The 16,534-nt window shown below is 39.5% G+C and overlaps 1 protein-coding gene across 4 annotated transcripts in view; it reads right to left on the minus strand.

The window, feature by feature from the left end:
• Window positions 1-1,878: 1,878 nt before the first annotated feature.
• LOC124134220 (myogenesis-regulating glycosidase-like) overlaps window positions 1,879-16,534 on the minus strand; it is a 96,494-nt gene continuing 81,838 nt past the window's right edge. For all 4 annotated transcript variants that reach the window (XM_048403094.1, XM_046498941.2, XM_046498940.2 and 1 more), the window contains one exon: window positions 1,879-6,991. In XM_048403094.1, coding sequence (XP_048259051.1) covers window positions 5,060-6,991 — 1,932 coding nt within the window. In that variant the 3' untranslated portion in view covers window positions 1,879-5,059. The remainder of the gene's footprint in view (window positions 6,992-16,534) is intronic.

The following is a 16,534-nucleotide window of genomic DNA, read 5'->3' on the forward strand; positions in this document are numbered from 1 at the left end:
ATGGCCAACGGAGTCAGGGTTCGATGACACACTATCAACCAAGTATGATCTCCTGATCCTCTTAAAGAAGGATGTGATGTGAGCCTATTCTCAAAGAAAGAAGACATCCGCAAGTTATATCTATTTATTTGTTTGCTGTTTAACACTGCACTCAGCAACATTTCAGAAATCTGGACCAGATAACCCAGTGATTGATATGATGAGCATCAATTAATGCAATACGATCCAATCAACAAAGTCAACTAGTCTGACCTCCCAATTGTTTTGTTGCCTCTTACAACAAGCACAGGTTACCCGGAATGTCCGGGAGGAGGATGCAAAGAGGTTGTAAAGGTAACCCATGAACAGCAAAGAAGACACAAAGATGTTGTGACATGAAAAGACGAGGATATCATCCAGGTATTAGGAGACATCAGCAGAGATTACATACATAGGGAACAAACATCACTGCAACAGAAGGGATGGAAGCAACGTAACACTGACACAGTCAGCAACAATAGGAAGCTTACAGGATACAGCGACCATGAAAGTTATTGTCAGAAACCATAAAGATATACAAACAGTTGTAGAACTTACAGGATACAGCGACCGTGAACATTATTGTCAGAAACCGTAAAGATATACAAACAGTTGTAGAACATGAAAAGGGCAAAGGTCACATTTTTCTTTCTAAGTTTGTGTTTCATGGAGACAATGAATTGATTGTATCAGAATACTGAAGACATGATGCAGCATATGTAAACTGATGTTATGCATGATTGTACAACACATTACATATATATAGCATGATTGTACAACATACTACATATACATACAATGTTTGTACAACACATTACATATACATAGCATGATTGTACAACATATTACATATACATAAGATGATTGTACAACACATTACATAGCATGATTGTACAACATATTACATATACATAGCATGATTGTACAACATATTATATATACATAGCATGATTGTACAACATATTACATATACATAGCATGATTGTACAACATATTACATAGCATGATTGTACAACATATTACATACATAAGATGATTGTACAACATATTACATATCATAACATGATTGTACAATATATTACATATACATAGCATGATTGTACAACATATTACATACATAACATGATTGTACAACATATTACATATACATAGCATGATTGTACAATATATTACATATACATTAGATGATTGTACAACATATTACATATCATAACATGATTGTACAACATATTACATATACATAGCATGATTGTACAATATATTACATATACATAACATGATTGTACAACATATTACATATACATAGCATGATTGTACAATATATTACATATACATTAGATGATTGTACAACATATTACATATCATAACATGATTGTACAACATATTACATATACATAGCATGATTGTACAATATATTACATATACATAACATGATTGTACAACATATTACATATAACATGATTGTACAACTTATTACATATACAAAACATGATTGTACAATATATTACATATACATAACATGATTGTACAATATATTACATATACATAGCATGATTGTACAATATATTACATATACATTAGATGATTGTACAACATATTACATATCATAACATGATTGTACAACATATTACATATACATAGCATGATTGTACAATATATTACATATCATAACATGATTGTACAACTTATTACATATACATAACATGATTGTACAACATATTATATACACTTTGCATGATTGTACAATATATTACAAATCATAACATGATTGTACATCTTATTACATATAACATGATTGTACAACATATTACATATCATAACATGATTGTACAACTTATTACATATACATAACATGATTGTACAACATATTATATACACTTTGCATGATTGTACAATATATTACAAATCATTACATGATTGTACATCTTATTACATAGCACTAATAGCACACAATGAAGTATCACAATAATGATACATTGTTTCACTGAGCTGGAAATGGTTCCAGCATGAGAATATCAACAATTCTTCTCTCAAAGCTTATACAAATTACTATTAACATTGAACCAAAGTAATTTGCATACTATTTAATATCCACATTCATATATATTTACCTTTACTTTAGCTGCCAGACCTACTTGGAACATCAACCGTTGCTAAGTAACACAAAACTGAGGCATACAGAATCGGTGAAGGAACTTTAGGGATCATCGATCATAAAAAATTTGTTTACAGTTATTGAATAAAAGGCAGAAATCAATGGTATACATGTATATACTTGTGCTTAAATTCAGGATAATGAAGATTCACATAAGGAATGAAAAAGGGACACTTTCTCCAATAAACATACAGACATACCATGGAGTATTGATGGCTGATTACCAAGCACTAGACCTATACCTCATCTTTTGGATAAGGGTGGAAGGGTCTAAATGAGTGAGTGAGTGAGTGAGTATGGTTTTACGCCGCTTTTAGCAATATTCCAGCAATATCACAGCAGTGGACACCAGAAATGGGCTTCACACATTGTACCCATGTCGGGAATCGAACCCGGGTCTTCTGCGTGACGAGCGAACGCTTTAACCACTAGGCTACCCGACCGCCCCGGGTCTAAATGAAACAGATCAGTAAACATTAGTAATGTCTAGAATTTCCTTTCCTTATCCTCAGCAGATAGAAAATCCACAGAAACACTGGACAAGCTTAACTTCTAGATGTTGAATTTTGTAGCTAAAACAAATACTTGGATTCATATAAAACTGGGAACCATGAAACTCTGTAGCTCACCTGCACTTGTTGAGCTTTTGAATCCTGAGTCATACTATAGAAACAGGATATGCAACACACGCTTCTGAACAATGTCAAAGGTCAAACTGGTAAAACTGTGCAAATAAACAAGGACAGCTTAACACAGATTATTGGTAGACCACAAACTGACATTTTCAGTTTGGCTGCCACGTTTAGAATCAGATCTAAATTCTGTCATAATGTAAGTTTTGGAGATAGCATTAGGCTGATACTAAATACACACACTGTCAGTTTCATCAACAAGTTTCTCTGAGGTACAAACAATGTGGGAGCACTAGACTGTGGAGATCACTGTAGGGTAATAATATCAAAATAAACCAATGTCATCAATCTTTAATAGGATAGATGAAGAAATGAGTCTGTAATGGGCAATTTTGCTGTCAAATGTCCTCCATCCTTAAATATCAGATCATAATTGTTGTCAGACACACCATCACTGAACTTATCCATGCAAAGGATAAGGGTCAGGAATGAATTAGCAGAGATGTAAAAATGTTTAAATACATAATGGGCAGATGGACAATGGAAAGAGGCAGATGACAGACAAAGTGCTTTGGAATGACCTTACATGAATCTTCAAAGGTGAACTTCAAAATTGCTTCTACTATGAAATTATGACAGTACTCTGTTCTGATTGGTCAGTGAGAGGTTTCAAATCACAAAAACCACTTCTGATTTCAATTTCAACATATATGACAGCTGTACCACCGTGTAAGCTAATATTCAAAGAAAAGTCATCCTTTCTCAGTCATTGTCAGTATTTTAAACAATATGTACAATTACAGCTCATAAAATGCATGTTTTGTTCTAAAGTCAACATAGCATGGTTAAATCTACTTGTAACAAAGCTCTACATTGAAAACACGGTCTGCTTATCTAAACAAACATATCTGTGTCACACATATTTAATGTGTTTTTGTTTTTTTGTTTTCTGAAATCAAGCAAGTCAATCACAAACAATCTATTGAATGAACTGCCCCAAACATCAAGAAACATGTATTTACACACAAAAAACTTATTCAAGATAGTATTGGTAGGAATGCAACTAAAAAACAGCACTTTCATACTCTTTACTTGTAAGACAACTGTCAGTCTAAAGAATGGACATCATAGACACCTAATATTCCATGTTGGACAATGATATGTGCAATGAATTTAACAATCTTGCAGTGTAAGAGAACACTTGCCTTAACTAAGACACAAAACAAATCTCAAATGGTATATGTACATAACACACAACTTCAGAAAAAAAGATAAATAAATAATAACATGGATTTCATTTCACCAAACATTTCAGTCATTCAAATACATGTATTACAAAATCATTTTCTTTAGCACAATGCCAATGGATTATTTTAGGAGTTTTCCTGTTTTGTACACATGGACTCTCAACAAATACTGACACACATGAGTAAGATGGGACTAACTTACGTTTAAACATGATGTATCGTCTTGATAGACAGCAGCAAAAATCAATATACCATGGCAGACAGAGGGTATACGTGCTACTGTATGGCTACACTGTTCTTCTTACATTAAATTGGCCAATCAGGACTCCTTTAACAAAGCAATCACAACACTGTGTTCTATAAATCCCATGCTGTAACAGCAACATTGCTTTGTGGAAGTTGGTCCAGGTGCATAGCCCTCCACGTATCACCAAAATGTACAGAATCTGATCACTAACAACTAGGAGCTTTAAATTACAAGGGATATTAAGAACTACACAATCAGATCCCTCATATACAATATGCTCATACCATTTCAATTACCTATGTCAACATTTACTTAAAATATGAACACCTAAAAATAACAATATCCTTTTATCCTTTCATGTTTGCTGTTGTAAACATTTCATGTCTTAACAGAATATAAATCTTAGATGAATAGACAAGAACATTTCTTCATACAAGAAACAGGAGTACCGGTATGTAAGGGATGCCACATTTAGCCTGCAAGATAAGAGAACCATGATGAAAGTCTTAAGTAATCTGCAACGTAGTTTAACAAACAGGAAGATATGAATTGAAATATTCTACATAAATCAGTTTTTCAATATCCTACTGACAGCATATTTGAGTACAGGCTTCGGGCTCTTCAGTGATTGCACGTAAATATACATAATATCAAAAGGTTCCTCACAACTCACAATATACAACTCTGAGATTCAATGAATATGTTAGATTCATAACAGATGCCAAAGTGGAATAGTGTCATCATTCTACCCCTACATGATCTACGGTATCTTGAAGAAATGTGGAACATTTGTTATATCTTTAACATTGATGGTAATGGTGTGGCCGCCTTCAATTGGTTTATTCCCACTGCTGCGCCATTTTCCTTTCGGGAGATACACACTACGAGTTTTCATCCCTTCGCACAGCACAGGTGCCACCATAAGAACATCCCCCACCATGAACTGATCATCTATGTTTTGTGCAACGGGATCTTCTGGTTCCATCCACCAGACTGGTCGTATAATGGGGTCTCCCTTCTGATTCTGGGCAGCGGTCTCTATGTACGTCAAAATACTCTGTCGTAGTTTGAGGGCACTTTCCAACAGATCCTCCACATCATCCTCGGACAGAATTGATAACGTTGGAATTCGTATTCCAGGGAAAAATGCAGCTAGCTGTAACCATCGAGCAAATAATTCCTTCGTGAGTTCTAGTTCAGCTAATCCATCAAGAAGAATATTGGGGTATCCGCCCATTCCATTCTGTAGAGTGAGGGGGATAACTGTGTTGAAGCATTTGGCTCCATTGATTTCAAACAACTCCGCATGGATTGATGTGAACACTGATTCCGGGGTGAATCCCGCCACATAATCCAAAACAACTGACGTATTCATTGCTGTAACAACTTCAGCAAATAGACGAGGGTAGTCCAGGAATGTGACATTCTTATCCATATATGTCACAAGTCGTGGGATCTCAATGTGTAGGAGTTTAAAGCCTGCGATGTTGTAGTCCTGCACTAGTTGTTCAAGAAGCCCTCTGTACCACTGAATGGCGTCAGGGTTAGTCACATCTAACACCGCACCTTCTTTCCCTCGCCACTTTATCATTTTGGTAACAATATCCATTTCATCACGCAAGAAGTAATCATTATCCATACCTTCCATGAAATGTTTAGATCTATATGTGAAAAGTGTTGACACAGGCATCAAGACCTTACAATCAGTTCCGGACAGATCGTCCAACAGTGTTTGAAGCTTCTGAAGCTTCCTAGAATTGAACTGAAGGTCCCCCGTCTCATTCTCCCAGTCCCAGAAAATTTCCACATAACTACACTGGGTCTTAGAGGCCACTAGCTGGTCTCTCATCTGTGGAATGTCATCCTCTGACAGAAGTGCACGGATAGGGTTGGGGATAATTTTACCAACCTTCGGTCCTAAGTCGTCACCATAATTTTCTCGAATATGCTGCTGAGACTTATGGTATGCATCTTTCATATCCGTCCCACGACAGATGGTGTACTTCAGGAGGCTACCTCCCAGACCAACATCATCGAACGCAAACTCAGACAGCATACAGAACTGCTGTTCCTCCGTTGTGTTGACAGATATCAAGAAAGGAGTGTTGCTGTCCACAAAAAGGGCAACTCCTTTTGAAGATAACCACATTGGAATACGATTTCTCTTTTGACCTACTGGATATTTTGGATAAAATGTAGCATTTTTTATATTTAAATTTGACATTGGCCATATGCCATGTTTATCAGTAATTAATCCATACCATTTAAAGCCAAGTAAATAGTAACAATCTTCAGCTTTGAAACCATCAGACAAGCCTTTCCACTCTAAGGTATAACAAGGCAGAGTTTCATTATCATCTTTAGAGAAGTGTAGAGTTGCCATCTTCCGCCACAGCAGACAATGCATGTCATACTCCTCGCGGCGCTCGTCCCAGCAGTAATGGTAAGATGTGGCCTTTAGATGCATGCCAAGGTCACCATACATTATTGTGTCTTCATTGTTGTTCTCCAACTCCAGCGTTCGCATCTTCACTGTGAAGGTAAAGGACCCATCAAGCTTGACGGCTGCGACGTTGTCCTTGTGAAACAACCAGATTGCAAAGACACCAAGTGCTATGATACCAAACATGAAATAAACGGCCACTTTCATAATCCGCCGTTTCCGGCGCTTGCTCTCCTGGGCCTGCACAGCCTGAAACAAAAGAAATACCGGAAATTACAATGTAGATCAATATGCCAAAACAATGTAGATAGATAAGAGACAAAGAAGAGAGATCAAGGGCTTTGTAGATAGATCAAGGACATTGTAGATAGGTCAGGGACATTGTAGATAGGTCAGAGACAAAGAAGATAGATCAAGGACTTTGTAGATAGGTCAAGGACATTGTAGATAGATAAGAGACAAAGAAGATAGATCAAGGACTTTGTAGATAGGTCAAGGACATTGTAGATAGGTCGGGGACATTGTAGATAGGTCAGAGACAAAGAAGATAGATCAAGGACTTTGTAGATAGGTCAAGGACGTTGTAGATAGATCAGGGACATTGTATATAGGTCATGGAAATTGTATATAGGTCAAGGACATTGTAAATAGGTCAGGGACATTGTAGATAGGCCAGGGACAGTGAAGATAGGTCAGGGATCCGGACATTGTATATAGGTCAGGGACATTGTAGATAGGTCAGGGACAGCGTAGATAGGTCAAGGACATTGTCGATAGGTCAGGGACATTGTAGATAGGCCAGGGACAGTGAAGATAGGTCAGGGACATTGTATATAGGTCAGGGGCATTGTATACAGGTCAGGGACATTGTATATAGGTCAGGGACATTGTAGATAGGTCAGGGACATTGTATATAGGTCAGGGACATTGTATATAGGTCAGGGACATTGTATATAGGTCATGGACATTGTAGATAGGTCAGGGACAATGTAGATAGATCAGGGACAGTATAGATAGATCAGGAACATTGTATATAGGTCAAGGGCATTGTAGATAGGTCAGGGGCATTGTAGATAGGTCAGGGGCATTGTAGATAGGTCAGGTACAAAGGTGATAGGCCAGGTACTTTCAGTGAGGTGAGCTAAGGATGTTCTTTTAAAAATGTCACCTTCACGCCAATGACGACTTAACATATGCTATTATATATGTATGATATGTCAGATATTCTCATTGATATTTGTTTTAAAACTCACACACCAAGAATAACCTCTTTCTGTAACATGAAATGACTCACCCATAACATTTAACTATTACAAGAAACTGGTGACCTTCACCTGATGCTCAGTTAATATCAAAAGGTCACCCAGATAGATAGGTCATGGACATTTTCAACAGACTGACACTGCAGATCAATATAAAGGGTCTCTATTAAGACATTCACCAGTATTGTGATGCTGCCATGTTAAGACATTCACCAGTACAGTGACACAGCCATGTTAAGACATTCACCAGTACAGTGACACCGCCATAAGACATTCACCAGTACAGTGACACCGCCATAAGACATTCACCAGTACAGTGACATCGCCATAAGACATTCACCAGTACAGTGACACTGCCATGTTAAGACATTCACCAGTACAGTGACACCGCCATAAGACATTCACCAGTACAGTGACACCGCCATAAGACATTCACCAGTACAGTGACACCGCCATAAGACATTCACCTGTACAGTGACACCGCCATAAGACATTCACCAGTGTTGTGACACCGCCATAAGACATTCACCAGTACAGTAACACCGCCATAAGACATTCACCAGTACAGTGACACCGCCATAAGACATTCACCAGTACAGTGACATTGCCATGTTAAGACATTCACCAGTACAGTGACACCGCCATAAGACATTCACCAGTACAGTGACACCGCCATAAGACATTCACCTGTGTTGTGACACTGCCATGTTAAGACATTCACCAGTACAGTGACACCGCCATAAGATATTCACCAGTACAGTGACACCGCCATAAGACATTCACCAGTACAGTGACACCGCCATAAGACATTCACCAGTATTGTGACACCGCCATAAGACATCCACTAGTATTGTCTCCCAGATAGCAGCCCAAATATAATTACAGTTAATCATGATATTTATGTGAAAAATGCAAGTATCCCTTGCTTGTATTAATCAAGTGACACATTATTATCTGGACATGTTGGAGATTATTGTCCCAAAAGGTGCTAATACCAAGCTACTCGTTTTAATTTCATCACACATTTCTGGCCATGGGTCGGCACTCACATTGACTTAGGGGCTAGGTTTGACACTCTCATTGGTGTAGTAGCTGGGGTGGGCACTCACATTGACTTAGGGGCTAGGTTTGACACTCTCATTGGTGTAGTAGCTGGGGGTCGGCACTCACATTGAGTTAGGGGCTAGGTTTGACACTCTCATTGGTGAAGTAGCTGGGGGTCGGCACTCACATTGACTTAGGGGCCAGGTTTGACGCTCTCATTGGTGTAGTAGCTGGGGGTCGGCACTCACATTGACTTAGGGGCTAGGTTTGACACTCTCATTGGTATAGTGGCTGGGGGTCGGCACTCACATTGACTTAGGGGCTAGGTTTGACACTCTCATTGGTGTAGTAGCTGGGGGTCAGCACTCACATTGACTTAGGGGCCAGGTTTAACACTCTCATTGGTGTAGTAGCTGGGGGTCGGCACTCACATTGACTTAGGGGCTAGGTTTGACACTCTCATTGGTGTAGTGGCTGGGGGTCGGCACTCACATTGACTTAGGGGCTAGGTTTGACACTCTCATTGGTGTAGTAGCTAGGGGTCGGCACTCACATTGACTTAGGGGCTAGGTTTGACACTCTTACTGGTGTAGTAGCTGGGGGTCGGCACTCACATTGACTTAGGGGCTAGGTTTGACGCTCTCATATGTGTAGCGGCAGGGGGTCGGCACTCACATTGACTTAGGGGCTAGGTTTGACACTCTCATTGGTGTAGTAGCTGGGGGTCGGCACTCACATTGACTTAGGGGCTAGGTTTGACACTCTTATTGGTGTAGTAGCTGGGGGGTCGGCACTCACATTGACTTAGGGGCTAGGTTTGACACTCTCATGGGTGTAGTAGCTGGGGGTCGGCACTCACATTGACTTAGGGGCTAGGTTTGACGCTCTTATTGGTGTAGTAGCTGGAAGTCGGCACTCACATTGACTTAGGGACTAGGTTTGACGCTCTCATTGGTGTAGTAGCTGGGGGTCAGGACTCACATTGACTTAGGGGCTAGGTTTGACACTCTCATTGGTGTAGTAGCTGGGGGTCGGCACTCACATTGACTTAGGGGCTAGGTTTGACACTCTCATTGGTGTAGTGGCTGGGGGTCAGCACTCACATTGACTTAGGGGCCAGGTTTGACACTCTCATTGGTGTAGAAGCTGGGGGTCGGCACTCACATTGACTAAGGGGCTAGGTTTGACACTCTCATTGGTGTAGTGGCTGGGGGTCAGCACTCACATTGACTTAGGGGCTAGGTTTGACACTCTCATTGGTGTAGTAGCTTGGGGTCGGCACTCACATTCATTAAGTACATGACTTACAGTATTCACAATCTATACATGGGAGAAATAGCATCGACAATCATGTACAAAAACAACAACATGCATTCACTCGAGGCAGACTCACTGGTGTTGGACAACTGGGAGATTTAATCTATTTCTCTCCTGCAATGACTCACAGCCATGTGACAAGTCAGACTCAGTGTCTGCAGCCAACACTCTTTATCACCTTCCCATCTTTCAAGTCACATCCCATTCTTTCTGTATCATTATGTTTCTGAACAGACCCAGCAAAAAGGTGGAAGACACAAGACTAATGAAGAGTCAGGAACATCTTGCCACTGGCCATTTGTCATGTCGCATGTGTACAGAGTAAGGACACCATAGTCATGCAGGCCATCCCCCAGCAGTACACCACCATAAACCTCCAGCCTGGAGTTCCACTGCTTGACAAATAATGTCCGCAAGACAGTGTATATTCCTGTAACGCTCATGGAATCAATAAAGGCTAAAACAGAAGACAACTTTGCTATTTTCATGTTCAGAGAACAAAGCGACTTTAATTGTGTAACTGATAATGTGTAAGCAAGCAGGGTTTGTTTGTGTCTCCCTTACTGGGCTCAGGGCACTCCAAGGTTCTCTTGTGGTGCTGTTCCTGATGACGTAGTCTGTCTCACAGTCCCTGAACCATATTATTTTCCCTTCAACCAAGCCCTTACTGTTATTCCACAGGCCTACACAAAGCAAGTCTCGATTTTCCACTGGTTTTAGGTTCTGAAATCTCCCATCTCACATGGGTTCATTTCAATTAAAATGGAGTTTTTTGTTTCCATCAAAATTATATATTTTCAGATGGTGTTCCATCATCCTGCTTGTCCAGGGCTAGACAATGCAGCTGAGACAACATGACCATACAGAGTTTGAAATTAAGCAGGGGCGGTGGGGTAGCCTAGTGGTTAAAGGGTTCACTCGTCACGCCGAAGATTCCCCACATAGCTACAATGTGAGAAGCCCATTTCTAGTGTCCCGTGGTGTATTGCTGGAATATTGCTAATAGCAGCGTAAAACAATACTCACTCACTCATTCACTTGAAATAAAGCATGAAAGTCATGGAGTCCTGATCATAATCCTTATGTCAAACTTAAAGATTTAGAGGTGAAATACGACAGAAGATATCAAGGAACAGAGGGCACCCTTAAACTGTGACTGCCGTGTATTACAATTTACTGAACTCAATTCAAAAGAAAATGAACATCAATCAAGAGCCTAAAATAACTGAGCATTAAAAAGGTTTTTTTTTCAGTCAATATTAGCCTTGATTTACTGTCACGTTACTTCCTCAATCATTCAAACAGACAGGCATTGGTTAAAAACAACATTCTGTCCACCTAAAGAAGTTTATGCATGGTTCGTTTTAGTTTCATGCATTTGAAGTAAACTTTTTAACTGCACCAGGAGGGTCTGGTTTCATTCTTAATGAATTCCTAATCTGATTTTGAATCCTGGACAGACATGTGACTGATGAGTTCTTCCACAGAGAATTAACATGTTGTTCTCTGCTATTTGCTGTCTGTATAACGCCTCACTCAGAACATTCCAGCCATATGACGACATGTGTAAAATAATCAAATCTGAACCAGAAAATCCAATGATGGATATTATGAACATCAATCCTTGACATCAGGTACAACAACATGCCATCAACCAAGACACCAAGCCTCCCATCCATTAAGTTGTCTCCTGAGATTTGCATGGGTTCTTGGGGACCTATTCTAACCCCAGGAGTCCTGTAGAAGGATACACAGTTATTGGACCATTGGTGAGTGAGTGAGTGAGTGAGTGAGTGAGTGAGTGAGTGAGTGAGTGAGTGAGTGAGTTATTGGACCATTGGTGAGTGAGTGAGTGAGTGAGTGAGTGAGTGAGTGAGTGATATTGCCCCCCAGGCTACAATGATGAGTACCAAACTTAGTAACCCACATCAGCAGAAATTGTGAAGCACTTTACTGATAAAGAAGCTTTGCAATCATGCTAAAATGGCTTTAAAAATCACTCACTCAGTATCCAAAAACAAAGAACCCGATCTCTACTTCCGAAAATATCCTTAGCTAAATAGAACAGATTTAGAAATCCGAACATCAATTGTGAGAATTGCCCAGACTGAATTATTGAAGACGTTCCCAGACAATCTGACGGGAGACCTCCCCTGGATACAGCACAGATCACAATAATATAAATCTAAAACAAATGAAACAGGACAGGGATTTATTCCCTACGGGAGACCTGCGAGGACACAATAAACATACAGTGGAGATGAACCAGCGAGCCAGCAAACTTAGGTGATGGTAGTTCCAGAGCACCGTTCCACAAAGACAGCTCAGTGCTAAGACGATCATAACTCCCATGCTACAGAGCCCAGGAATTTATTAATATTTTGTCTGTTATTAAGAATGAACTATTTGTCTACATTAAAATTTCTAAGAATTTGCAAGAATTTCATCAAATTAAAACCCCTGTCATCATCATTTTATTTCAGTATCAAGGCCTCAGCCCCACGTACTGTTTATACAATGATAGCATTTTGCCCACGAGTGCAACAGCAAATATTTACTTTAATGTAATCTGTTAATGTTCTAGAAAGCATACATCGGAGGACTGCAGCATTGTTATCAAACTATCCCTTAGACTTGCATGAGTATGGACATTGAAAAATGGGAAATATTTTGAACGAATATTAACATATGCAGGTCATGATGTCAATATGAAATGAATTTCATTTTCAGTTACATGTAAGTTACATAATGGACACAACCGAAGTGTCTTATCGATGCCCGCTCACCTCACTATATTATGCATGATTTTCAGTTCACCAATTCTTAACAAAGTATTTATACATCTTTTTTCTTTTGATATCATTCTCAACAAGAATGGTTCAAATGTAAGCGAAGTATTTAACAGTGAACATAATTCAAATTTTGAAACATTAAACACCTCAGAATACAATGTTTGTGCATGACAATCTTTACCCTATGGATAAATTCATTCAAGAACCATTCAGTCTCACCAACACCTTGAGACTGCCAAACAAAAACATACCCAAAAGAAAATCATATATTCTTGATATTTGAAGCCCATGTTTTTCTCCCAACTTCATCTAGTTTAACTAACATATCTTAACACTGTCAGGGAAATCGGTCTCGAGACATACTAAGGAATTTAAACGAGTATTTCATACTTCTAATGAGTGAGTGAGTGAGTGAGTTTGGTTTTACGCCGCTTTTAGCAATATTCCAGCAATATCACGGCTGGGGACACTAGAAATGGCCTTCACACATTGTACCCATGTCGGGAATCGAACCCGGGTCTTCGGCGTGACGAGCGAACGCTTTAACCACTATGCTACCCGACCGCCCCCATACTTCTAATGAAAGTATCAACATGACTACCAAAAGCCCTGGGGTCCCTTCTGAAGCAAGTGTGCATCAGGGTGATGATGCGCCAGCACAAAACAACTCCAATGAGATCAGTTAAACCTAAACGTCTCATTGTCCTTGTATCACAGAAGCACACCTTGATACAATTGCTCATCAATTGCTTAAAATGATCTGAAAATGCCTTTGGTTCCTATCGAACCATGTGTGGGTGATCATTTGCAAGCACAAATCAAACACTCCACTGAGACAGTCTCACAGTTTTATTGAATTTGTACTGTTAATATCATGGACAGTCAAAATGAGCTGTAAAGACTCTCGACCCTATCGAGCCAGGTGTGGGGCTGATAATTTGCCAGCACAAATCAAATTCTCCACTGAGCTCTGTCTGACAGTCTTATTGTCTTTGCACTGCTAATCACAGAACCTTCCACTTCTCCCTCACTCGTCATCACAACTGTCACTTATCACCACTTCCAGTTTCAGCTTGGTTACGTCATTGAATTAATGAATCACTTTGAGAATGCTATCTGATTTAATACAATACACTAATCCGTTTCAGATTCACTAACATTACCATTACCAGAAAATCATATAATCAGACAAGGCCATTAGTTTAGAAGCAAACAAATTCAATAGAGTATCATACAATCCTCCTATCTAACAACTGTAGAGAACTCAGATGAACATTACCATGTCCTAAATAATAATGAACACACGTGTATGTAATAATGAACAATACGTGTACACACGTGTATGCAATAACGAACAATAGGTGGACACACGTGTATGCAATAACGAACAATAGGTGTACACACGTGTATGCAATAATGAACAATAGTTGTACACACGTGTATGCAATAATGGATAATAGGTGGACAATAGGTGTACACATATGTATGCAGTAATGAACAATAGTTGTACACACGTGTATGCAATAATGGATAATAGGTGGACAATAGGTGTACACATGTGTATGCAATAATGAACAACAGGAGGACACACGTTACACACGTGTATGCAATAATGGATAATAGGTGGACACAAGGTTGGAAACAGGGTATTGTCACATTTAGCTACTTCAGCAATGAGACTCTTGTGACACTGAAAATTGGAAACACTGAAAAACACACAAAAATAACAAGGTTTTAAAAATAAAATTGGATATCTGCAAGAAGCAGTCACAAACCTCTCCTCAGAGGGCCTTGTCATGAGTGCTGTCGGAGTCAGGTGTTCTTGAATTACCCTGAATGTTCCACAGAGTCAACAATTTTGTCGAGGCAAGAAAGATGACAGATGTAAATATGTATCCCCACCAAGCAGACCAAACTTCAGACTCTGTAGATGTTGGGACACATCGTCGTACATGCATCAAATAGTTTTACTTACAACACAGCTGGACAGGACCAAGTGTCAAAGGCCTTCATAAATACATTGTACCCAACATGGCTCTAACCTGAACTTTTCAGGTAAAAAAGACAACTGCTGTGATTGACTGAAAACATTTTCCAACCCCTAATTAAATTCCTTCTGAGGACTCACAACCCAATTCTGTTGAACCACATCCTGGCAGAGTGGCCAATCAAATCTGTAGAAATAGAAACTGAATTGGACGGGTGTGACAAATTTAAGCCCTACAACATAAATACGTTACTGCTCCAACCACTTGTCAACATCATGCGAAAATAAAATTAGATTGAACTATAATTGATTTTCCAATGAAGTCAATATGATGACTCAGTGAATTAGATTTCCTGTATTTCAGGGCTGTTGACTTCACACACCAAGTAATGATGTTGATGTTGGTTGTTGTTTAACGCCGAACTCAGCAATATTCCAGCTATATGACGGTGGTCTGTAAATAGTCGAGTCTGGACCAATCCAATGCTTCACATCATGAGTATTGATCCACGCAATTGGGATTGACGACATGCATGAACGAAGACAGCGAGCCTGACAACCCAATCCCGTTAGTCGCCTCTTACAACATGCATAGTCATCTTTTACGGCAAGCATGGGTTGCTGAAGTCCTATTCTAACCTGGATCATCACTTGTTCCAAGTTATGACTAGTTGATGAAACAAAGTGTCCCATACTTCATGGCTATTGACTTTACACACCAAGTAATGAGTCTATCCTTTTTTTTGCATCTGTTAACTTCACACATCTGTTGGACACACATTGACGCTATAAAGTCACATGTCACCAGGCTTGCTCTCAACTGAGTTCCAACAAGGAAAGAGTAGCATTACTCTTAACTAGATTAATCAGGGGATCACTTCCACAAGACCCGTGACATGTACTACCGATTTTTAGTAAAATCAATGAGGCACGACACAGACTTGTCACCAAAAAATCACCGTTACAGAATAATGACAAAATATCACATCCCTTGCTAATATGTAAATCCTATTTGCTTGCAATGGATGGAAGAGTAACAACAGCTCTTGGTACACGCGGACTGCCTTACGTCTCAGTACCAGACTCAGATCACAGGTAACGCACCTACACTTGGAGGAAAGTAATGGAAGGCCTGCCAGCTTGTTGAGGAACACACGGCAATGGTCTTCAATTATAGCATGATGGCTTGTAACGATTCACTTCTGTGTCACTGCATCACGACACTTAGTGCTTGTATGTGTGTCTTTGGGAGTGGCGGCTGGTAGGGGAGCGTGCTCTCCTTTTTTTCTGACACCTTACATATTAAATGTGTGCTCAGAGAAGTCACATTATTATTGTTATGCTACATCATGAGCTTTTGACAATGGGATGTATTGATAAACACTGGTTT

Source organism: Haliotis rufescens, unplaced genomic scaffold, assembly GCF_023055435.1.
Source record: "Haliotis rufescens isolate VD_foot unplaced genomic scaffold, xgHalRufe1.0.p SCAF_1, whole genome shotgun sequence".
Taxonomy (NCBI): Eukaryota; Metazoa; Mollusca; class Gastropoda; order Lepetellida; family Haliotidae; genus Haliotis; species Haliotis rufescens.